Source organism: Hyaena hyaena, unplaced genomic scaffold (genome assembly GCF_003009895.1).
Source record: "Hyaena hyaena isolate Hyena2069 unplaced genomic scaffold, ASM300989v1 scaffold_34, whole genome shotgun sequence".
In the NCBI taxonomy this organism is placed as follows: domain Eukaryota; kingdom Metazoa; phylum Chordata; class Mammalia; order Carnivora; family Hyaenidae; genus Hyaena; species Hyaena hyaena.
The window spans coordinates 3,196,634-3,223,108 of record NW_024080665.1 but is presented as its reverse complement, the minus strand read 5'-3'; the positions used below and the strand labels follow the sequence as shown (position 1 = coordinate 3,223,108).

Sequence of the window (26,475 nt, the reverse complement as noted above, 5' to 3'; positions counted from 1 at the left end):
TCTCTAGGAGACATTTACTTTGGCAGGGAGATTTTAAGCAACAGTACTCTTTGAGATAACAGATGAGATCTCATCTGAGATATTTAATTACTGACTTATCAATTAGCTTTAAGAGGGTTTACTATCTTCTTAAAAGTTCTTTTAATCTATTTTCATATATACTTTTTTTCATGTTTTCTTACTTAAGATATATTAGTATTTCTACTGAATATGGCAGGCATATGGTTTTATTATTACCCTTTGCAAGGCCATCATATTAAATAAATAACATCTGGCTCTCTTTTGGAGATGTCTGGATCACTTTGGATTTAATCCAGCAAAGTAGAACTGTTATCAGTACTCTCTCCCTCAGGGAAGCTAATCTGGTTAGCAAGATAACCCTCCTGGCTGTGACAGATACTTTTACAGTGTTTATTAACTCTTTCCTTCTAATGGTATAACCCCACATCTCCCTCTAGGCCCTACTCAAATACCTCCTTTCAGAAGCTTTCTGGGATTGTCATAGGCAGAAACTTACCTGTGTCATCTTACTTCTTCATATGTACTTTTATTGTCATATTATATTTATTGCCTTGTGGTTTTCCTTATATATCATTTTTATATTATCCTTGTGAAATAACATTTCTCCTTGTCTTAAATATTTTATAGATGAGGAAATTGAAGAATAGGCACAGCAATAAATTTGTCCACAGATAACAAAGTGTCAAGAAATCTGAGATTCCGGGGTGCATGGGTGATTCAGTCGGTTAAGCATCTGACTTCGGCTTGGGCCATGATTTCATGGTTCATGGGTTCAAACTCAATGTCAGGCTCTGTGCTGACAGCTGGAGCCTGTATCCTGCTTTGGATTCTGTGTCTCCCTCTCTCTCTCTACCTACCTCCTGCTTGTACTTTGTCTCTCTCTCAAAAATAAATAAACACTAAAAAACAAAAACAAAAAAAGAACTACAAGATTCCAAACTACAGGAAATCAAATTGTTAAGAAATCGAGATTCCAAACACTCAAGCCAGAGCTCCTGTAGATAACATTGTTCTTCCCTCTATTTCCATTTATTTTTAGGATCTTGAAACTTACTATAAATTTTGTCACAAATCCCAAAACAATTTTTCCAATTGCAAATTTCAAAACAATTTTTCTAAGTCTTTTTTCATATCGACAGTGATATGAAAGAATGAGTGATACTCTACAAACTTGGACAAACAGGAGATTCTAAGAAAAAGCAGAATTCTTTTCTTAAGAATGATACCCAGAACTAATTAGGGATAAATTTTTTTTTAATTTTTTTAATGTTTTATTTATTTCTAGGAGAGAGAGACAGCGTGAGCAGGGGAGGGTCAGAGAGAGAGAGAGTCACAGACTGAAACAGGCTCCAGGCTCCGAGCTGGCAGTCAGCACAGGGCCCGACGCGGGGCTCGAACCCACGAACCGCGAGATCATGACCTAAGCGAAAGTCGGACGCTTAACTGACTAAGCCACCCAGGCGCCCCAGGGATAAATTTTTTAAGCTATTAAGTACAAATAAAAAATATCAATTCTGGGGTGCCTGGCTGGGTGGGTTGGTAGAGCACATGACTCTTGGTCTCAAGGCTGTGAGTTCAAGCCCCATGTTGAGTGTAGAGCTTACTTAAAAAGAAAAAAATCAATTCTAATTACTTAACAGATCAGCATAGGATATTCTAGATAAGAATTTGAGGCAAAGACTTCTTCAAATAAAGCTTTACAAATAGTAAGAAATATAGTGGGCCATCTTCCCTATCTTTGTTTTTCAGTATTAGAGGAAGAAATAATTTAACTATATGTAACAATGTATTTTGTAGCCCTATTCTGAGGCATCCACACAGACAGATTGCAGCCTTGTCTACGTAAGCACTGCTTTTACATATCATGAGACGTATATACAATAAATGCTTAAAATTCTTTTTCTTTCATAGTTTATTGTCAAGTTGGTTTCCATATAACACCCAGTGCTCAGCCCCACAAGTGCCCTCCTCCATGCCCATCACCGCCCCTTCCCCTCTCCAACACCCCATCAGCCCTCAGTTTGTTCTCAGCATTCAGGAGTCTCTCATGGTTTGCTTTCCTCTCTCTCCCCCACTATTTTTCCCCTTCTTCTCCCCCATGGTCCTCTGTTAAGTTCCTCCTAATCCTCCTATATGTGCAAACATATGGTATCTGTCCTTCTCTGCCTGACTTATTTTGCTCAGCATAACACTCTCAAGTTCTATCCATGTGGCTACACATGGCCAGATTTCATTCTTTCCCATTGCCATGTAGTATTCCATTGTAAAGATAAACCACATCTTCTTGATCCATTCGTCCGTCGATGGACACTTGGGCTCTTTCCATGTTTTGGCTATTGTTGAGAGTGATGCTATGAACATTGGGGTACATGTGCCCCTATGCATCAGCACTCCTATATCCCTTGGGTAAATTCCTAGTAGTGCTATTGCTGGGTCATAGGGGAGTTCTATTGTTAATTTTTTTGAGGAATCTCACACTGTTCTCCAGAGGGGCTGCACCAGTTTACATTCCCACCAACAGTGTAGGAGGGTGCCCGTTTCTCCACATCTTTGCCAGCATCTAGAGTTCTCTGATTTGCTCATTTTAACCACTCTGACCGGCGTGAGGTGGTATCTCAGTGTGGTTTTGATTTGTATTTCCCTGATGAGGAGGGATGCTGAGCATAGGTTCATGTGTCTGTTGGCCATTTGGATGTCCTCTTTGGAGAAGTGTCTGTTCATATCTTCTTCCCATTTCTTCACTGGATTGTTTTTGGGGTGTGGTTTGGTGAGTTTTTATAGATTTTGGATACTAGCCCTTTATCTGATATGTCATTTGCAACTACCTTTTCCCATTCTGTCGGTTGTCTATTAGTTTTATGGATTGTTTCCTTTGCCATACAAAAGCTTTTAATCTTGATGAGGTCCCAATAGTTCATTTTTGCTCTTGATTCTGTTGCCTTTGGGGATGTGTCAAGTAAGAAATTGCTACGGTGGAGGTCAAGGAGGTTGTTTCCTCCTTCCTCCTCTAGGGTTTTGATGGTTTCCTGTCTCACATTCAGGTCCTTTACCCATTTTGAGTTTATTTTTGTGTATGGTGTGAGAAAATGATCTAGTTTCATTCTTCTGCATGTTGCTGTCCAGTTCTCCCAGCATCATCTGTTAAAGAGGCTGTCTTTTTTCCATTGGGTACTCTTTCCTACTTTGTCAAAGATTAGTTGGCTGTACATTTTTGGGTCCAAATCTGAGTTCTCTATTCTATTCCATTGGTCTATGTGTCTGTTTTTGTACCAATACCATACAGTCTTGATGATGACAGCTTTGTAGTAGAGGCTAAAGTCTGAGATGGTGATGCCTCCCGTTTTGGCTTTCTTCTTCAATATTACTTTGGCTATTCGGGGTCTTTTGTGGTTCCATATAAATTTTAGGATAGTTTGTTGTAGATTTGAGAAGAATGCTGGTGCAACTTTGATTGGGATTCCGTTGAATGTGTATATTGCTTTGGGTAGTAATGGCATTTTAACTATACTTATTCTTCCAATCCATGAGCATGGAATGTTTATCCATATCTTTGTTTCTTCTTCAATTTCCTTCATAAGTTTTCTATAGTTTTCATCATACAGATCTCTTGTATCCTTGGTTAGGTTTATTCCTAGTTATTTTATGGTTTTTTGTGCAATTGTGAATGGGATCAGTTTCTTGATTTCTCTTTCTGTTGCTTCATTATTGCTGTATAAAAATGCAACTGATTTCTGTACGTTGATTTTGTATCCTGCAACATTGCTGAATTCATGGATCAGATCTAGTAGGCTTCTGGTGGAGTCTGTCGGGTTTTCTATGTAGAGTATCCTGTCATCTGCAAAAAGTGAAAGTTTGACTTCTTTGCCAATTCTGCTGCCTTTTATTTCCTTTTGTCGTCTGGTGGCTGATGCTAGGACTTCCAGCACTGTTAAACAACAGTGGTGAGAGTGGACATCCATGTTGTGTTCCTGATCTCAGGGGGAATGCTCTCAGTTTTTCCCAATTGAGGATGATGTTAGCTGAGGGCTTCTCATAGATGGCTTTTATGATGTTTAAGTAATTTCCTTCTATCCCAACTTTCTCGAGGGTCTTTATTAAGAAGGGATGCTGTATTTTTTCAAATGCTTTTTCAGCATCTCTCAACAGGATCATATGGTTTTTATCTTTTCTCTTGTTAATGTGACGTATCACATTGATTGACTTGTGAATATTGAACGAGCCCTGTAACCCAGGAATGAATCCCACTTGATCTTGGTGGATAATTCTTTCTATGTGCAGTTGAATTTGATTTGCAAGTATCTTGCTGAGGATTTTTGCATCCATATTCATCAAGGACATTGGCCTGTAGTTCTCTTATTTTGCTGGGTCTCTGTCTGGCTTGGGAATCAAAGTGATGCTGGCTTCGTAGACTAAGTCTGGAAGTTTTCCTTCGATTTCTATTTTTTGGAATAACTTGAGAAGAATGGGTATTAACTCTGATTTCAATGTCTGGTAGAGGGGCAGCTGGGTGGCTTAGTCGGTTAAGCGTCTGACTTTCGCTTAGGTCATGGTCTCGCGGTTCGTGGGTTCGAGCCCCGCGTCGGGTTCTGTGCTGACTGCCAGCTCAGAGCCTGGAGCCTGTTTCAGTCTGTGACTCCCTCTCTCTCTGACCCTCCCCTGTTCACGCTGTCTCTCTCTCTCTCTCCTAGAAATAAATTTTAAAAAAACATTAAAAAAAATTAAAATAAATGTCTGGTAGAATTCCCCAGGGAAGCCATCTGGCCCAGGTCTCTTATTTGTTGTGAGTTTTTGATAACTGATTCAATTTCTTCACTAGTAATGGGTCTGCTCAGATTTTCTATCTCTTCCTTTGGGAAATTTAGTAGTGTGTGTGTGTTTAGGAATTTGTCCATTTCTTATAGGTTGTCCAATTTATTGGCATATAATTTTTCAAATAGTACTCCCTGATGATTGGTTGTATTTCTGAGGGATTGGTTGTAATAACTCCAGATGGTTCATGGTTTTGTCTATTTGGGTCCTCTCTCTCTTCTTTTTGAGAAGGCTGGCTAGAGGTTTATCAACTTTTTCAAAAAAGCCAACTCTTGGTTTCATTGATCTGTTTTTTTGGTTTCTATATTGTTTATTTCCGCCCTGAATTTTATTATTTGTCTTCTCCTGCTGGGTTTGGGGTGCTCTTGTTGCTCTCCTTCTAGTTCCTTTAGGTGCACTGTTAGAGTTTGTATTTGCGCTTTTTCCAGTTTCTTGAAATAGGCCTGGAGTGCAATGTACTTTCCTCTTAGGACCGCCTTTGCCACATCCCAAAGAGTTTGGATAGTTATATTTTCATTTGTTTCCATATATTTTTAGATTTCTTCTCTAATTGCCTGATTGGTCTATTTGTTCTTTAGTACAGTGTTCTTTAACCTCTATGTATTTGGAGGTTTTCCAGACTTTTTCCTGTGGTTGATTTCAAGTTTCATAGCATTGTGATCTGAAAATGTGCATGGTATGATCTCAATTCTTTTATATTTATTGGGGGCTGCTTTCTGGCCCAGTATGTGACCTACCTTGGAAAATGTGCCATGCGCACTTGAGAAGAAAGCAAATTGCATAGCCTCAGGATGTAAAGTTCTAAATAGATCTGTCAAATCCATCTGGTCCAAGTATCATTCAAGTCCATTGTTTCTTTAGTGATTTTCTGTCTAGTTGATCTATACATTGCTGTAAGTAGAGTATTAAAGTCCCCTGCTATAATTCTTATCCATAAGATTGTTTCTGTTTGTGATTAATCATTTTATGTATTTGGGTGCTCCCATATTCAGTGCGTAGACACTTATAATTGTTAGCTCTTCCTGATGGATAGACCCTGTAATTATTATACAATGCCCTTCTTCATCCCTTGTTACTGCCTTTACTTTTAAGTCCAGTTTGTCTGATATAAGTATGGCTACTCCAGCTTTCTTTTGACTTCCAGTAGCATGATAGATATATCTCCATCCCCTTACTTTCAATCTGAAGGTGTCCTCAGGCCTAAAATGAGTCTCTTGTAGACAGCAAATATATGGATTTGTTTTTTTATCCATTCTCCTACCCTATGTCTTTTGATTGGAACATTTAGTCCATTTACATTCAGTGTTATTATTGAAAAATATGGGTTTAGAGTCATTGTGTTCTTTGTAGCATTCATGCTTGTGGTGATGTCTTTGGTACCTTGCATTCCTTGCAACATTTCCCTAATAGAGGCCCCCTCAAGATTTCTTGTAAGACTGGTTTAGTGGTGACGAATTCTTTCAGATTTGTTTATTTGGGAAGACTTTTATCTCTCCTTCTATTCTGAATGGCAGGCTTGCTGGATAGAGAATTCTTGGCTGCATATTTTTCTGTTCATCACACTGAAGATCTCCTGCCATTCCTTTCTGGCCTGCCAAATTTCAATAGATAGGTCTGTAACTACTCTGATAGGTCTGCGTTTGTATGTTAGGGCCCTTTTATCCCCAGCTGCTTTCAGAATTCTCTTTGTCTTTATGTTTTGCCAGTTTCACTATGATATGTCATGCAGAAGATCGATTCAAGTTAGATCTGAGGGGAGTTCCCTGTGCCTCCAGGATTCCAATGTCTGTTTCCCTCCCCAGATTGGGGGTATTCTGAGCTATACTTTGTTCAAGTACCCCTTCAGTGCCTTTTTCTCTCTCTTCATCTTCTAGAATTCCTATGATAGGGATATTGTTCTGTTTGATTGTATTACTCAGCTCTCAAACTCTCCATTTGTGTTCCTGGATCAGTTTATCTCTCTTTTTCTTGGCTTCCTCTTTTTCTATCATTGTGTCTTCTAATTCACCTATTCTCCTCTCTGCCTCTTCAATCAGAGCATTGAATACCTCCATTTTATTATGCACCTCATTTATAGCAGTTTTTAATTTATCACAACTATTTTTAAGCTCCATAGTCTTTGTAGCAATAGCTTCTCTCATGTCTTCCATGACTTTTTCAAGCCCAGCAATTAATTTTATGACCATTGTTCTAAATTCTTGTTCAGTTATGTTGCTTATATCTGTTTTGAGCATCTGTTTAGCTGTCATTTCTTCCTGGGATTTCTTTGGAGGAGAGTTCTTCCATTTCATCATTTTGGCTACCTTTCTGTCTCTTGTTAGCTTTAAAAGCTTGTTATGCACTCTGCACCTGCGAGTACTGCTATATTAAAGAAGTCTCATTGACTGTCCAGGAAGTGTTCTTTTAATGGTGTCTCTTGGTCTCTCTTGTTGTTTGGTTATTTTACTTCCCTACTTGTAGTGGTATTTGGGACTCTCCACCATGTGTACTTTAGCTTGTTTTTTGAGGTAGCTCTATGAAGTTGCCTTCCCAGTGTACTCTGTCTCTTTTCCTCCCAAACTCCTGCAGTTTAGCGTCCTATGGCTTCAGGCCTTCTCTGTTTGAGAGATGGGGGCGAGGGAAATGCACAGAGCTCCCGATTTCTCTGCCATCTTGCCTCCTCTCCCTAAAATTTTTTTAATGTTTATTTTTGAGAGAGAGAGAACGACAGAATGTAAGCAGGGGAGGGGCACAGAGAGAGGGGTACACAGAGTCTGAAGCAGGTTCCAGGCTGTGGGCCATGAGCTCAGAGCCCAACACGAGTCTTGAACCCATGAACCACAAGATCGTGACCTGAGCCATAGTGGGACACTTAGCTGAGCCACCGAGGTACCCCTATAAATTTTTTTTTTTTACAAGTCTATGTTCCTGACCAGCGAGTTCCTTGAGAGCAGCAACCATGTCTCATTTGCCTTGGTTTATTAATATTAATTAACATTTATTGAGTGCTTCCCATGGTAGGAGATATACATCACCTCATTTATTTTTTATTGATTTATTTTTTTAAAGATTTATTTTTAATTAATCTCTACACCCCTCATAGGGCTCAAAGTTACAACCCAAAGATCAAGAGTCATATGCTCTACAGACTGAGCCAGCCAGGCTCCCCTGCATGATCTCATTTAATCTTCAGACAACCTTAAGAAGTTATTATATTGATTTAAGAGACAGAGTATAATGAGCTCTTAAGAGCAGGGACCTTGTTATTTTATTCAATAGTGTATCTCTTACGCCTAGTACAGTACCTGGCAATAGAAGGCACTTAAAAAGTGTTTGAGACATAATGAGGAAACCAAAGCTCAATGAAGTTAAGAAACTTGTTCTGACCATACAGCTAGTAAGTAGAGAGACTAGATTTAAACCCAGGTCTGCCTGACTTTATCTTCAAATTTTTGGTTTGCCGCCTATTTCCAACTTCCAGCTCAGAATTTGGTACCGAGAAGGTACATAGTGACACCTGTTGAGTGAATGAAGTCTTCGGCCTGCAGACTACATATCCACTTCACCCTAGCATTCCTCTACTTCTTTACTTGTCTCCTGAGAAGGCTTAAGATAAAACCCGTAACTATAAGCTTTCATCCTGTCTCCCTTCCTATCAGCAAACATCCATACATAACACTATCCATTGAGGGAAAAAAGTACTACTGGAAAAAAACACATAAAGTTGCAGCATGGGAAGTTAGATGAATAGTTTGATATTTTCATTATATATAAACATAGTGTAAAATAGTTCTAAAACACAAAATGGAAAATGGATGGCCATAAACTTACAAAAATTAACCACAAATTTCCAAACTTTTTTGGTGTGGTTATGATTTTTCTCTCTTATAAAGACAAATAAGAAATTTACAAAAGCTGGTCATTTTCTTATAAGCAAACTTCATTCTTTACGCTGCGTCAATAAATCTTTCTAAATAAAGAGGTAATTCCATAATGACCTACTTCAAGCTAAAATAAACAGAAAGTGAAGATGTCCTTCTTATAACATCTACTTTTAGCTTGTCTGTAGAAAATATCAAGGCACAATAATGTGGTTTTGGAATTGATTTCAAAAAGCAGATTTCGGCAAGATGATTATTATCTGGTTTAAGCTTAAAAAGTACAGGAACACTTACTTTTTCTATAACACAAAATATTCTAAAATTACAAGGCTTCTGGTACTCCTGAAAAGTGTCCTTATTTATGTATTGTTTGTTTGCTAGTTTTTTAAAAGAATGGTGACAGGAGTCCAACAAATCTAGGTTACAATCCTGGCTCTGTCCCTTAGTAACTGTGTAACCATTGGGCAAATTCTCAGTATCTCTGAGCTCATTTCCCTTACAATGTGAACAACAGTCCCTAATTCGTAGAACTGCTCAGGAGATTAGAGTCGTGCAGTAACAGGCATAGTGCCAGGCACACGGGAGCACTCAACTAACAAGAGCTCTCTTTATTTGGGGTCTACTACTTGATTTTACTCTGGTTCCGTTATGGGATGCACTTAAATCATTATTTCCTCTAGCTAAGTTTCCTGTGTTTGCTTTTCTCAATGTAAATTAACCTCACATCTCAAAAAACTCATTAAAATAGACATTATGAGGAAAATATTCAAGGACCTTGCAGTCTATCTTTTCTAGAAAACAGTGTCATAAAAAAGACTTTGTATGTGTATGTGTATAAATGCTTTCTTTTTTTCTGCTTATAGGAGGAAGACTGTACTGGCCTTACTGACTACAACAATCAGCTGAGTCTGGGCACTGGTGTCCTATAGGCACTTGAGTTTGTTTTAAATACTTTCATAGGACATCTACCACTTTGTTCTCAGAAATTATATCTGTATACAATTTACCAGAAAAGGAAACACAATGCAGGCAGGTGCTCTTAAAGAATTAAGTGCTTAAATTTTTTAATTTACCTGATGGAATACAGGCTCCTTTACCTTAAGGTAAACCTACAAAATATTAAAAGAAACACATGTGAATGAAGTGCATTATTGAGGGGAAAGAAAACCTTTTCCAACAATTCTGCAAATCCCAAACATCTCTGCTTCCTAGTCCTGTCATTTAAATCAGACTCCAGCCGTGTAAAACCACAGAAGGGCTAGTACCTACTGGCGGGTCTCCTGCAGGCCTAGCTTGACCGTGGTAACTAAATGTTTCAAGGCTGTTGTGGATTACTCTGGCCTCTTGGCCTCTGCATCAACGTCAAGGATGGGCAGAGATGCACAGTTTACTCATAAGGGTTGAAGAGGTTCTCTTGACAGTGCCTGTAATACATTTTTTTTCTTCAGCAGAAAGAATACTGGACTTAAACTTCAGACTCTGCCACTTACTTGCTACATACCTTGAGCAAGTCACTTAACCAAAAGACTCATTTTTTTCCTTATCTGGAGAATGGGAATAACAGTAATGGGGAACAATAAGCTAAAAGATGTGAAAGTGTTCAGCATATAATACATGCTCAATAACTGAATACACTGAAAACAAATTTCTTATATTTTCTTTTACTTCCAAAGACTCTAAACCCACTCACCAAGATGCAGAACTCATTACTTAGATGCATTCCCAGTTACACAAACCCTAGTTTTAGGTTCCAGCGTCATGTGGGTGATTAAGTTCAATGCTCATTTAAGATTTAGCATGCATTTACTGCCCTTTAAGAGTATGCCTTTAAATGACATGGTAAAGAGAAATCAAAATTCAAATCATAATCCTGGAATGACTCCCATCACTTACAAGACAAGTCCAAATTTCAAAGCCTTCCATGATCTCACTCCTGACTTTCTGTTTGGCTTCATTGCTCCCCTCTTGTCCCTTTTATATCCTAGGCTCCAAAAAGTACCATACTTCTCCAAAGGTACTAGTTTAATACTTCCACATCTTTAAACATGCTGCTCTTCACTTTCCTCAGAAATTCTCCCTACCTTGCAAACATTCATCTTCTAAGATTCAGCTCAAAGTATCCCTCTTTCTTGAAGTCTTATCTGGTTCTTTCTCTACTCAACAGGAGCTGTCACTCACCCTCCCTCATGCCCTCACTGACCATGTATAAACATCATGTAATGTATTGGTTTGTTTCTCTCCCCTACGAGGCAATAATCTCTTTGACAGTAAGGTAGATATCTCTAACTCCTCATTGAATGTAGTGCTGATCTCACAAAATTTTATGTAATTTTACAACTTGGCTACAAAATTTCTTATTCCTATAAGAAGTTCCTACTCTCACTACAATAACAGCAGATTATTCCCTTTAAGCAGCCATACAGCTTTAATAGGAAGATGTGTATGAAACACTATCTATCTGTAACTCTAAACTCAGCAAGGAAGAATGCATTTAATCTCTGAAATGTGTTGTCAAAATAATAATGTTCCTTTGTATAGTTTCATATTCCCATCGTTATTAATAGGAGAAATCCAAAAGGGCATGCCCTTTAAGACTTTTTTTTAAGGCAAAAGAATTATGGAATCGTTACTATGTGCCAAGTATTAATTTTCCTAACATGAAACGTATGTTATTATTTTCTTCATCTTACAGACAAGGAAACTAATGCAGAGAGATTAAGTGACTTGCCTAAGGTTTCCAGTTAAGTTTTGGTTCACACTCAGATCTGATCGACTCCCAAACCCAGGTTTCCAACCACATCAGTGCTTAACTTACAAAGTGGTCCAGTCTTGACTGCCACCAATTCTCCATATGAACTTGGCCGGCCAGGCAAGTCATTAAAACTCTCTGGACTTTGTTCTCTTCTTTTTTTTACAATAACAAGACTTCCTTTCATGTCTGAAACATGAGGATTCTCTCACCATCAAGGAGTATGTAGTTTATGCAAAGGACGCTGCAGGGCAGTGTAGAAGCATAAGAAAACAGTGTATCTATTCATTCAACCTCCTATTTGCCTTCTCAGCTCACTGATAATCTAACTTCTGCTTCCATCAATCTATTGCTGACAGTATCCTTATTATGGTTATTTGTTTTTTTCACTGAAATTTTTATGGGTCAAACTTCAATCTTATTTTATTCATCCTCTCAGTGGCAACTAATACTGTTACTCTTTCTGGAAAGCTCTTTTACTTTGTGATATCAGGTTCTCTATGTTTCCTACATTTCTGATTACTTGTTCTCAGTCTCCTTGGCTGGCTCCATTTCTTCTACCTGACCCTCAAATGTCAGTGTTCCTATGTATAGCATGGTGATTATAGCTAATACTGGGCTGAATACTGGCAATTTACTAAGAGAAAAGATTTCAGGTGGTCTTCTCTCTCTCTCTCTCTCTCTCTCTCACACACACACACACACACACACACACACACACACACACGGCAACTATGTGAGAAGATATGTTAATCAGCTTGCCTGTAGTAGTCATTTCACTATGCATATCAAATCATCATGTTGTACACCTTGAAGGTATATAACTTTTATTTTTAAAGTGTTGACTCATTGAAATCCTTAGGCATTATGAAAGTTTACATAGTAACAGGCTGTGAATGTCAAATAGACAAATCAACTGTAACTTTTAGAACTTTTAGGGTAAAGTGTCATAAATGTATATTCTTATTTATCTCTGTTTAAAAAAAAAGTGTTCCATAGGGTTGCATCTGTGGTCATTTTAATGGTTCGTGCTATCTCTGTGCCAGATCATCTATTTCCACATTTCTAGTACTACCCACAGCCTGACAATTCTCAAACCCACATCTTTAGCTCAGCCTACCTGTTAAGAGAAGCCTTAGATGTCATTAACACCGGGCATCTCAATGTCAACAGAGTCCAAAGTGAATTTATCTACCTCTACTCCATGACACAAACCTACTCATTATCGTCCCTGCAAAATCTGCTCTTCCTCCAAGTTTTCTATCTTGGTTAAGAACCTAGTATGTATCATGATGTCCAGGTCATAAACAGAGGCATCATTCTAGACAATTCCTTCTTTTTACCCCATACCCATACCCTCTACTTGGTGGGTCACAAGTCTTATGGATTTGTTATTATGACAGCTTCTTTTTTTTTTTTTTAAGATTTTATTTTTTTAAGTAATCTCTACACCCAATGTGGGACTCAAACCTACAACCCGTAGATCAAGAGTCACGCAGCTTTACTGACTGAGCCAGCAAGGTGCCCCTACGACAGCTTCTTTTCATCCCCACACCTATTTTACTTCAGTCCGAGTCTTACACTTTGCCTAAGCAAATGCAAAAGTCCCTGAGTCTAGCCTCATACTCCTCTAATCCATCCCCTAAAACCAGTCATCTTTCTAAAACACATATCTAACCACGTTCTTCCTCGGCTATAGATCCGTTAATGGCTTCAAACTACCTTGAAGACAAAAATCTAAGTGTACACAAGGGACTTTATAATCTGACATTTACCTCATTAACTAGACTCATTCACTCCTCACCATTTAACATGCTCCAGCCATATTATATTTCTCCCAATTCTGCTGGTAGTAATGATTTAACGAGAAAATACTCAGTGTAGTACCTGGAACATAGTAGGCACTTAAAAATGATAGTTTATTATGTTGTTCCAAGGTTCTGTGCTTAGGGACAATGTAACAGTCTTCATAAATGCTTGCCCCAGGGGCCTGGCAAACTTTTAATCATCAGTTAAAAGTCAGTTAAAAGGACCCTTTCTTGACCCACCCAAGTAATTTTCATTGATGTGTCATCATCTCATCATCATTTAACTAGTTTTTATCATTATTATTGTAATTACCATCTTTTGATTCAACTGTTTGCTTACACGTTTTATTTCTCTACTTGAATGCATTCCTTAAGTATAGCAGCTGCTTCATAGCCATCTTTGTATTTTCTACCACTTGATATGGTAAGTTTGCAATACATTTGTTGAAATGAATTGTCTCTTAATACAAAATGCACTTTACTTGAGGGAAAAAAGCACTACGATAGGATGAGAAGTGACCAGGAACTTATTATCAGGAAAGTTCCTGACCAGGAACTCAGGAAAAAGTTAACCATTAAAATACTCACACTGGGCCCAACAGAGCAGAATCAATCACTTTCTGTTAACAAATGGGAGCTACTATGTCCATCTATAAAAAGAAGTTAATTTTTTCCCCATTGCTACTAAATATTTGCCCTTTGACTTCTTCTCCCTTCAAATAAATAACTAACTAAACAGATTTTTTAAAAGCTGTTTCAACTTTTTGTTGAAAAATAACACCTAAACAGGAGACAAACGGTATCTGTGAGTTTTGTGTAGAAACATTTCAGTTTGAACAGCATGAAGCAAACACTGTTAGTAAAATTTGCCAAACTCCAAAAATGGCTGGTTCCCATGCTTAATCTGTTAGAAACAAAATATGACTTACTGTGGTTACTATTAAACTGAAAAGAACTAAGATAAAAAGCAGATGGTAGTTTACAGAGTTCTTCATCTTGAAACATTCAAACCTTTAAAAGAACAGAGAAAGAAACTTGTTTTAGAATATTAACCAGGAAAACACAACAGAACACTGCTTGACCACTTGTATACACACCTCTGGCTCTAGTGATGCCCATCACTTCCTCCCTCCCAAACTCTCATCTTAGAGAACTTGCACTGCCTCCAAGAGGCTGGGTGAACTGGGAGCAGGCACCTGGCTTAAACTGGGACAATGAGAGGCGCTCTCCTGAAAACATGGGAATTTGGCAGCCAGAGACTGAATCAATTAAGTGTGCAGAGTCAAAGTATAAAGCTTATGGATTGAAAATCTGATGCTGATACTTGAGCAGCTAAATTGAATGAACAAGAAGATGAATGAGCAGAGCAGTGATCTGCATGGAGAGGAAAACAGAGCAGATTCAAAGACTTGAGACCATGTGGAGAAGAAGAAATGGGGAAAAGAGCAGAGGAGAGAATCTGCCCTTGAGTTATAGCCAGGCTATACTTCCTGCTATTGGGTTTCATATATTTCCTTATGTCCCTAAAATAAATAAATTTCTCTTAACTCAAGCTGGCTTGGGTAGGTTTCTAAATCTTGTGAGCTGTCCTGCCTAAGGCACGCTATTACAGAAAATATCACTGTTATTATAATGGTCTCTTTACCGGTCTCCTCAACCAGACTGTGAATGACCTGTGTGCAGGGCTAAAATCTTTTTCTCATGTATTTAATCACTAGGCTAGTATCTAACATACAGTAAATACTCAATAGATAGAAATATGAACAAATATTTGACTATTGGTTGAGCCTATGTTTTAGTACAAACAGCAGGAACGCTCTCTGTTCACTAATTAATTGGCTGTGGGAACTGGACCCAACTCCTATTTCCTTATCTCTATAGAAAGGTGGTTGGCCCACATTATTTCTTCGCTTTCCTTTTTTTTTTTTTTAAAGCTTAATTATTTATCTTGAGAGAGAGAGAGAGAGAGCAAGTGGGGAAGGAGCAGAGAGAGGGAGAGAGAGAGAATTCCAAGCAGGCTCCACAGTCAGAGCCAATTGCAGGGCTCGAACCCATGAACTGCCAGATCGTGACCTGAGCTGAAGTCAGACGGTTAACCAATAGCGCCACCCAAGCAGTCCTGGTCCACATTATTTCTAAGATCTCTTTTACCTTTAAGTTCTGTGACTTGATGACTTATTTTTAAAAAAAAAAAGCTTACCTGAAGGTATTTTTCCAGATCTGGAGCAACAAACTACCGCCCAAGGGCTCAAGCTCTTTTGGGTAAATAAACTTTTACTGGAACAGCCACATGCATTTGTTTACCCATTACCTATGGCTTCAATGCTACAAACGCAGAGCTGAAGATCTGCGACAGAGACAGCAGGCCCACAAAACCTAAATAATTACTATCTGTCCCTTTAGAGAAAAAATTTCAGATGAGCTTTTTTAGTAATATATTTTCTCAAATGATTCTGATTTTTAGATGTCTTTAGAAGAAAATATTCTTGAACTAGCAATGATGATCCCATTGAAAAGAATCAGAAAACCATCATAAGGGTTTAGAGAAATTTTAAGTACTAGTGCTGGGAACTGAAGGCATACTTAGAAGTAAGGTTATTAAACTTGTAGTTCACTTTTCAACTCTGACACTTAAAACTACACAGCCTTAGGCAAGTCACCTAAGCACAAGCTCTGCTTATGTCCTTAGACAAGTTACTAATCAATCTGTGCTTTACTTCATCATCTATAAAATGGGGATAATACCGATTTATCTTATACAACTGAATCAGAGATGACTTGTACACTGCTTAGCACAATTACAGGTACAAAGTACATAAATCTCATTTTTATGGCATTACTATATAAAATTTTTTACCTAATTTGTATACACTCAGGGTGCCTGGGTGGCTCAGTTTGTTATGTGTCTGACTCTTGATTTTGGCTCAGTTCATAATCTCATGGGTTCATGAGATGGAGCTCTGTACTCTCAGCATGAAGCCTGCTTAGGATTCTCTCTCCTCCCTCTCTCTTTGCCCCTCCCCTGTGTTTATTCCTTAATAAACTTAAAAACTTTTTTAATAAAAATAAATTTGTACGGGTGCCTGGGTGGCTCAGCAGGTTAAATGTCCAACCAACTTTGGCTCAGGTCATGATCTCATGGTTTGTGAGTTCAGGCCCCGCTTCGGGTTCTGTGTTAACAGCTCAGAACCTGGAGCCTGCTTTGGATTCCATGTCTCCCTCTCTCTCTCTGCTCCTTTCCTGCTCACACTCTGTCTCTCTTGCTCTCTCAAAGATAAACATTACAAAAATTTTTTTTAATTTGTGTACATTCATAACTCAAGGAAAGGCAGATTACACAAGTCAAATTTAAGGGAGGGTATCTAAACTGGCTATAGGGTTTTGAGATCATAAAAGTTAATAAACATTATTATGGCTTCCCAGATAGTATACTTTATATGGAGATCATAGAAGTTAAAGCCTTCTACACTATTACAATCTCCCAGTAATATAACAGGGTCAACTATATTACTTAATTCAGTATGAAGTGAATATGAATTTAAAAATATATCAAACTGAATTTTAAATGTTAAGTACTTACATGCAGTACACAAATATACAACAGCTGTAAATCATTGGGAGTTCATCCAATAGCTATAAGAAACAAAGAAAGAGGACTTGAATATTGTAGAGGTGCAATTATTATGCAAATAAAAATAAAACATCAGAATGATTATGATAGTCACCTCTTATTATCTAATATCTTTTACTAATTGTCTCATATATTTAACATCTAATTTACTCTGAGTGTTGCGGAAGGTCACTGAAAGGAAGTGATCGTCAGTTGACCTGTGAGCTGGACTCAGGCAACTGGGGGCTCCTCACTTTCCCCTGTTCTTGGAATAGGACTCTGCTTTTCCTGCTCCCTGAGGGAGTTCCAAGGACACAGTTTTAGACAATGATGTGGTAGCCTTGAGATAGTGACGCGGTGTTGAAAACACCTGCAAGGTATACCTTACTGAACCTAACTAACTAAGGTCTCTGTACACATTTTTAAGATTTGGTGGGCAGGTGGGAGGACCCATTGCTGCCGCCCAAGACAAGCCTTGTATGTAAGTACTCTCTGCTTATTAAAACTGCCAACTACCAACCTGGAGTGGCCTGCCTTTCTTCCCCCTTTCCCTGCCTTCTGTCTATGATCTACTGTTGCTGAACAAAGAAGCTTATCCATCCATCTATCCTAATGTACACACCTAAGGAGGATGCCTGACTCACTAGGTAGCTCAGATCATTCAGTACCACAAACTACAATATCATACTTCCAGGAAAGAATGATGTCTGCCATCTATAGGTCTGTAGGTCCTATCAATGTTCTTTTGCATTTTCCCTTTTCCCAGAACACCTAAGATGGATAAAATGTCCACTCATATACATAAGAAGGGATATTAATGGCTGGAAAAGTCATTTGGTTAATCTAAGTAACCTATGTTTCTGAAAAATATTATTATTAGCAATAATAATTATAGCTACTATGTATGCAACTACAACCTACATATTAAGCTAAATGTTGCAGATAGGTTGTTTCTAATCCTTAAACCAATCCTACAGAAGTTAGTTGCTGAGGATATAATGAAAACAAGATATAGTCAATACCATTGAGGGATTCAGTCTAGTGAGGTGGAGGGAATAAAAAACATGTGCTTAAATATAAAGATTCCATTTTGCCAACTGTAAGAGACTTTTTTTTTAAAAGTTCTTAATGTTTATTTATTTTTGAGAGAGAGACAGAGTGCAAATGGAGGAGGGGCAGAGAGAGAGAGAGAGGAAACACAGAATCCGAAGCAGGCTCCAGGCTCTGAGCTGTCAGCAGAGATAGTTCAGAGACCGATGTGGAGCTCGAGCTCATGGACTGTGAGATCATGACCTGTGCCAAAGTCAGACGCTTAACTGACTGAGCCACCCAGGCGCCCCATGACTCTTTTTAAATTTTTTTTTTAATGTTTTATTTATTTCTGAGAGAGAGAGAGACAGCGTGAGCAGGGGAGGGTCAGAGAGAGAGGGAGTCACAGACTGAAACAGGCTCCAGGCTCCGAGCTGGCAGTCAGCACAGGGCCCAACGCGGGGCTCGAACCCACGAACCGCGAGATCATGACCTAAGCGAAAGTCGGACGCTTAACCGACTAAGCCACCCAGGCGCCCCCCCATGACTCTTAAATACAGAGAACAAACTAAGGGCTGCAGGAGGGGAGGTGGGTGGGGGATGGGCTACTGGGTGGTGGGTACTAAGGAGGGCACTTACTGGGATGAGCACTGAGTGTTATATGTAAGTGAGGATCACTGAATTCTACTACTGAAACCATTATTACACTATATATTAACTAACCTGGATTTAAATAAAAATTTAAAAATGTATAAAGATACATATATATAAATACATTAAGACAAATAAAAATTTTAAAATGTATAAAGATATATATATATATATAAATACATTAAGATATATAAATATATAAAGGGACACACTGAAGCCAGAGAAGGTGGTGCAGGAAGTGCAATGGGGTGGTAGATAAGTACATTCTAGGAAGAAGGAAGAGGGTTTATGCCAAGTGGTATATTCTAGTAAATTACTGGAATAATGAAATAGCATATGCAGTGTCTTAAGGTTAAATGTCTTACATTCATTATCTCATTTAATTTTAACAACAATTCTAAGATAAGTCCTACTATCTCCATTCCAAAATGAGAACACTGAGGTTTAGACAATTTAAATGATTTGTTCAAGATTACAGAGCTAGTAAGTAATGAAACCAGATTTTTTTATTTTACGAAACCAGATTTTTAAAAGTAGGCTTCATGCCCAGTTTGGAATCCAATGCAGGGTTTGAACTCATGACCCTGAGATCAAGACCTGAGCTGAGATCAAGAGTCAGATGCTAAGGGTCACCTGGATGGCTCAGTCAGCTAAGTATCAGACTTCAGCTCAGGTCATGATCTCACAGCTCATGAGTTTAAGCCCCACGTTGGGCCCTGTGCTGACAGCTCTGAGCCTGGAGCCTGCTTCAGGTTCTGTGTCTCCCTCTCTCTCTGCTCTTCCCCTGTTCACGCTCTTTCTCTCTCTCAAAAATAAACATTAAAATTTTTTTTTAAAAAAAGAGTCCAATGCTTAACCAACTGAGCCATCCAGGCACCCCAGTAACGAAACCAGATTTTGAACTGACTCTGGAACATATGCTGCCTCCAAACCTTTCACTTGAATCACCTTTATATGTTCAAAAAGGCTGGCACAGTACCACAGTTTGCTGCAGATAAATCTACCACAAGGTTTATGATATACAGACAATTCCTCTATCTAAAATTGTGAACCAGGATCTCCTGGCTTTATAGTAAACATCTTTTGCACTTATATCTTCTTTAATTCAGTTTTCATGCATTAGTAAAATACTTGCATAACTATTTGGCCTTTCTGCAATGTAGTACTGAGGTACTTAAATGGCTCATTCAGGGGGATCTTCTACTCATATATTTGGAGGGTAGGACATAAAAAGATCTGTTTTCTCTGTATTATCCCACAGGCCTATCTATATAGTTTATAAAAGGCAGTTGAAATAATTGCTGTCATTCTTTTACTCATTCATTTGGCAAACACTTATCAAGCACCTACTAAGTGCTTGGAACTATGTTATGTGCAGGAGATAAGATAATCCTTGCTTTCATGATGCTTTACAATCTAGCCAAGGTGAAAGACACTAAATAATTAATTGCACAAATATTTAAGTATAAGTGCTATGATGGAAAAGTATAGTGTACCATGACCAAAAAATGATCATGTCCTAATTAAGGAGTCCTAAAGATTTTCCTCACAGAAGTGATACATAAACTGAGACCTAGAAAATATGCAGATATGAGTTAGATGAAGAAGAACTGAGGGGGAAGAGGAGAACCACTAAACAGTGGAAACATAACATGCAAAGGTCCTATTGCAGGAAGGGGATTTAAAGAAATGAAAAATGCTTATTGTGACTGAAGATTAATTAATGATGAAGAGAAAGTATATGAAATGAGGCTGGAGAGATAAGCAGCAAATAGATTAGGCAAATGTTTTAGACTGAAAGGGATTCTTCTTTAAGAATTTATTTTTGAGAGACAGAGACAGACAGAGCGTGAGCAGAGGAGGGACAGAAAGAGAGGGAAACGCAGAATACAAAGCAGGCTCCAGGCTCTGAGCTGTCAGCACAGAGTCCAATGTGGGGCTCGAACCCATGAACTGCGAGATCATGACCTGAGCCAAAGTCGGACACTCAATCAACTGAGCCACCCAGGCACCCCTGAAAGGGATCTTAATTTTATCTTAAAAGCAATGGTAAGCCACTGAAAAGATTTTTTTAAATGCTTATTTATTTTTGAGAGATAGAGATAGAGCACAAGCAGGGGACGGGCAGAGAGAGAGTGAGACACACACACACACAGAATCCAAAGAAGGCTCCAGGCTCTGAGCCCGATGCAGGGCTTGAAATAACAGTGAGATCATGACTTGAGCTGAAGTCGGACACTTAACTGACAGAGCAACCCAGCTGCCCCAGCCACTGAAAAGATTTAAGCTGAGTGGCTGTCCTCATGAGCTTGAGCTGCTATAGCAATACCTTAGACTGGGAAGCTAAAACAATGGAGTTTATTCCTCACAGTCCTGGAGGTTGGGAGGTCCAAGACGCTGCTGCTGGCAGATATGGTGTTTGGTGAAGGTTCTCTTCTTTACTTGCAGATGGCTCCCTTCTCACTGTATCTTCACATGGTAAAGGGTGAGAGAGAGCAAGCTCTCTGGTCTCTTCTTAGAAGGCCACTAATCCCATCAATGAAATCCCCACCCTTATAACCTCATCTAAACCTAATGACCATCTTAAGGTCCCATCTCCAAATATTGTTACACAGGGCTCTAGAGATTCAACATATGAATTCTGATGGGACACAATTCAGTCTATCGTAGTGGTGGTAGTGTTTTTAAAATATAGAGTTTAGGGGTGCCTGGGTGGCTCAGTCGGTTAAGTGTCCAACTTTGGCTCAGGTCATGATCTCACAGTCCGTGGGTTTGAGTCCTGCATCAGGCTCTGTGCTGACAGCTCAGAGCCTGGAGCCTGCTTCAGATTCTGTGTCTCGCTCTCTCTGCCCCTCACCTGCTCACACTGTCTCTGTCTCTCAAAAATGAATAAATATTAAAAAAAAATTTTTTAATATAGGTTTTATTATACTTCAGGTATGGTGAGGCCAACAGATGAGGAGATGACTGCCACAGAAGACAGTTTGTTATGCACAGTTCCTACGAGGGGGCACGCCATGCCAATCAGGGCCACACAGAGAAGTACCACCATAAGTCAGGAGGCAGAATGAGCAAGGGGAAAGCATAGACGACAACCTTTATTGTGGTTTCCCAGAGAAAGGCAAAGTAAGGGAGGATAAGCGGCTTAGCATTGGCTAATTTGAATACATTCAGCAGGCTCTAGTGGCGAGGACCTATCTTTAGTTATCTAGTATATAGCCATGGGGTGATTAGGGCATGGATTTTAAAATCTAGGTAACACAAATACAAAAGTCTTATTTCAAAACCGTAAGTAACAAAATTATGACTGGTAAAAGAACACAGAGTTCGAGAGCTACTATGGAAGCTGAATCAAGAGCTTTCAGTGTTTCCAGAAGTGAGAAAACAGAAGAAATTTTAGATGAATCCTACCTACCCTGAAGAGGTAGGCAGGGGGCAGATCACAGCTTGGAAGCTTGACCTATGGGAAGTATTAAAGATGTTTAAAAAGTGACATGCTTTCTGGAGAGTAGGGACTGCACTGTACATGTCTCATTTCTGACACCTGTACAAAGCCTAGCAAACAGTGCTCAAAGAATGAAAACAATTAAGAGTTGTTCGTAGGAACAGTATTTCTGTCCTGGTGTGACAAATCGATGCGGGACGCAGGGACACCGATTAGGAAACAGTTACAGAAACCTGGATTGGGGAAGATGGATTAAGGTTATGGCTGTGCAGACAGCTAGAGGGAGATGGATTCGAGAGCTACTATGGAAGTTGAACAAAGAGCTTTCAGTGCTTCCAGAAGTGAGAAAGCAGAAGAGATTAAAGATGAATCACAGGTTTTTGGCTTGGGCTTTCAGTGTAAGGTGGCTCCATTCATCGAGATAGGGAGCAAAGGAGAAAGAAGGGTGATTATTTATAACCAGAACATCTGTTGTTTACATTATAGAGTCTGAATTGGCTTAGATTATTGCCTTGCATGTAAGCAATTTCTGTTTTTGTATTAGAAGGAAAATTATAGGTGAACAAACATTTTTCTTTGGTTTTATTTTCTAGAATAAACATAATTATTTTTACTTATGAGAAAAAGGATGAATACATTTTTATTATACTAGCAACCTTTTTTTTCTAATATCAAACATATATGCTCAGTAGAGAATACTTAGAAACCCACCAGTATTATCAGCAATTTAAAAATCTCTTCTAATATTAAATTTCTATGATTCTAAATTGTTCTTTGGTACTTTTGACTCTTCATTTGAAGGCCTCTCCTAGTGTCTCTACTCCTTCTCTAATGTTTTTCTCAAATCCAGTCCCAAATGTATTGCTCTTGGCTACTTGCCAAAAGTATGTGACATATTAATCACGAGAAAGGTAGTAATAGCTTAAAATATTATCCTTCACAGGGGCACACATAATAATACTCAAAGGAATGAATCACTAACAATGAATCAATAATGGTGTTTCAGGCACTCTGACCAACTAAAGGAAGGAAACTAAAACTTATGAAACACTATTTACCAGATCCTGTGATGACACTTTTACAAATGCCAATCAATTGGTCCTCACAATACTCCTATAGGTATTATTAAATCCATTAGGTGGATGAAAAAACAAAAGCTCAGCAAAATTAAGTGGCATATCTATGTTCAAACAGCCAGCAAAGTGGTAGCAGAATTGGAACTATAGCCCGAGCAGCCACCTCGCAATAATAAGTCTACAGAAAATACCATCCAAGCTTCAAATCATTCTTAAAATAGAACTGTCAGCATCTGCTTGTGCTCAGTGTAGACAGAAGTAAAGACTGGGCCTCCAATTTCTCTACAACTCTAACGAGCTAAGTTCAGGCTGGTGAAATGGTTCCCTGACCACTGGTGGCAAGACTGTCATTTCTCTTTATTTAATTCTGATTTTATTTTTTAATTTTAAGTTAGTTAGCATCTAGGATTTCAGGAGTAGATTCCAGTGATTCATCCCCTATGTATAACATCCAATGCTCATCCCAGCAAATGTCTTCCTTAGTGCCCCTCACCCACCTAGCCCATTCCCCCTCCCACACCCCCTCCAGCCACTCTCAGTTTGTTCTTTATATTTAAGTGTCTTATGTTTTGACCCCTCCCTGTTTTTATATTATTTTTGCTTCCCTTCCCTTATGTTCATCTGTTTCGTATCTTAAATTCCACATATGAGTGAAGTATAACACTGTCATTTCTTAATTTGCTTCAGTGACTATGCATAAAGAATGATGGCCTACCATAGCTGAGCCAAATTTATCCTGAAAGGAGACAAGGCAGGGAGACTTTAAGGAATGCTCACAATCATTTTATTTTTAAATTAGAGAGGTTGGGAAGCTGTTTAAAAAAGTCCTTTAGGGGCGCCTGGGTGGCTTAGTCGGTTAAGTGTCCGACTTTCGCTTAGGTCATGATCTCGCGGTTCATGGGTTCGAGCCCCGCGTCGGGCTCTGTGCTGACTGCCTGCTCAGAGCCTGGAGCCTTTTTCAGAGTCTGTGTCTCCCTCTCTCTCTGACCCTCCCCTGCTCACGCTGTCTCTCTCTCTCTACTAGAAATAAATAAAAAATATTTTTAAAAAAAGTCCTTTAATACTGATGATTCTTCCTTCCTAAATTATTGGGAAATTGGGTCGTATATCATCTCTGCCCACACAGGCAAGCACATAAAACCACATCTTTGTAGACCAAAAGGGGAAAGAAATAAGGCATCTGTTTGATCTGTCCCCAAAGTTGATAAAGTAGTATTACAGTAATGATAAAGCACAGAATCTAAAATCTCAGGTTCAAAGGCCATCTGGTCTGTCCAAATGCTGTTATCTTGGTAACAATCTTACCAACAATTAAGCTGATATGCAAATCAAAGTGTGTCCCACCTCTGCTCCAAATCTATCAATGGCTTATAGGGAATAAAGTTCAAGAGGCTTAGATTTGGCCTCTGGTTAGTTTCCCAAAACACGTCTCATACCATTTAGTTCAATGCCTTCCTGGAGTGCAGGTACTTAACAATGTAACAAATGTTAGCTATTGTTACTGGTAGCACTGTCCCCATCATCACCACATATTCCCACTCCATCCATGGCTACAATGCATTACTTGCTGTGATGCCAGACATACTCAATTCTGTGGGTACTGGATGGCCTATTCATCCAAATCGTATTCATCCTTGACCATGCAACTCAAACATGTGTCTGAGTCATCTGCGTGAAACCCCTTTGCTGACCTCCTTCCCCTAAAAAAATTTCTTTCCATTTCCATAGCATCCTGTATGCCACTTTACCACTGCATTCACTGGCATATTACCTTCACTACTAGACCACAGATTCCTTGAGAAAAGGACTATGTCATTTTTACTGATGCATACCTGTTGCCCAGGTACCAATATGTGGACTAATGAAAGTGTTTGTCCGCTTGTGCTTGGGCATAAGGACGGAGAACTCAAGATCTCCCAAGGCAGCTCTTTTCATCTACTGACTCAGAAAATTCTTCTCTGTGTTGAGCAAGATGTCTCTTTACCTTTAACCCCACTAGACCACAAAGAATAAATCTAATCCTCAACATGTCAACCCTTCAAACACTGATTCATAAAACATTTATGTAGGGGATACACCAAGGTCAACCAGAGACAGTCCCTGCTCTTAGGTAACTCACATTATGATAGAGAAGAAAGACACATAAATATATTCATGAAAGAGCAGATAAGGGAAGTTAACAGAGAAGTACAGAGTGCTGTGGAAGAACATATGAAGGGTACATATCCAACCCTGGGTCCATGGAAAGCCTCCTAGATGAGCTGCTTTGGTTGAGACTTCAAAGGGCCAATAGGAACTGTCCATGGGAAAGAAGGAAGTGCAATAGAGGCGGTCATGAAAAATGCATAGAACTGAGAGAATCTGCTATGTGCAGTTGAGTGGGGGGTTGGGGGTGGGGGGGGGGGGTGATTGAGCATGACTTCTCTTCTTTAGGCTAAATATTCCCAGTGCCTTCTCCTCAAGCTTCAGGACTAGATTTTTAGTTCTTCTTTTTTTTTTTTTTTTAAGTTTTTATTTGTTTGAGAGAGAGAGAGAGAATGAGAATGAGCACAAACAGGGGAGGGGCAGAGAGAATCCCAAGCAGGCTCCACGCTTTCAGCATGCCATATCACAACCATGAGATCATGACCTGAGCCGATATCAAGAGTCACACATTAGCCAACTGAGCCACCCAGGCGCCCCTAGATTTTTAGTTCTTTCACCATTCTGGTGTTTTTCATTTGAACACATGCCAGGTCAGTCCTCAGAACTGAATATTGTCATGATCTATTCAGCATATAGTACGGGAGCCTACTCCTTCCTTCACTCAGATTCTTAATCTTGCCTTGTCTTAGCAAGTTCAGGCAGTTGTTTTTCTTTCTTTTTATTAATTTTTTTAATGTTTATTTTTAAGAGGAGAAAGAGAGAGGGAGAGAGAGAGAGAGAGAGAGAGAGAGAGTGAGAGCAGGGGAGGGGCAAAGAGAGAGGGAGACACAGAATCTGAAGCAGGATTCCAGGCTCTGAGCTGTCAGCACAGAGCCCGATGCAGGGCTCAAACCCACAAACTGTAAGATCATATCCTGAGCCGAAGTCTAACAGTTAACCGACTGAGCCATCCAGGTGCCCCAGTTGTTTCTTTATATACGTGACAGACACGCTACCTTCCAGGGTTACTGTTTTAGGAATAACATGATGGACAGCGGGAATGATCCTAGAGATTTAAAGACTTATCTAAGTGTTAGAAAACATGTGCTTAAGGGACCATCAGAGGTTGCTGTATGCACAGAATTTGCCTGCACATGTTTTGTAAATTGTTCTGGCTACCTGTTACTGTAGAGCAAACCACCTTAAAACTCAGTGGCTTAAAATATTAATTTTTACTTTGCTGATTAATATGCATTTTGAGTAGATCTGGGAAGGAGTAGTTCATCTCTCCTT

General features: G+C 39.1%; 1 protein-coding gene across 2 annotated transcripts in view; it reads right to left on the bottom strand.

Annotated features, from left to right (window-relative positions):
* The window catches only part of ACER3 (alkaline ceramidase 3), a 186,817-nt gene that overhangs the window by 41,004 nt on the left and 119,338 nt on the right, over positions 1-26,475 (bottom strand). For both annotated transcript variants that reach the window (XM_039228793.1, XM_039228792.1), the window contains exons 4-6: positions 16,828-16,880; positions 14,177-14,258; positions 9,764-9,799 (exon numbers count right to left, since the gene is read on the bottom strand). In XM_039228793.1, the coding sequence (XP_039084724.1) occupies positions 9,764-9,799; positions 14,177-14,258; positions 16,828-16,880 (171 nt within the window). The remainder of the gene's footprint in view (positions 1-9,763; positions 9,800-14,176; positions 14,259-16,827; positions 16,881-26,475) is intronic.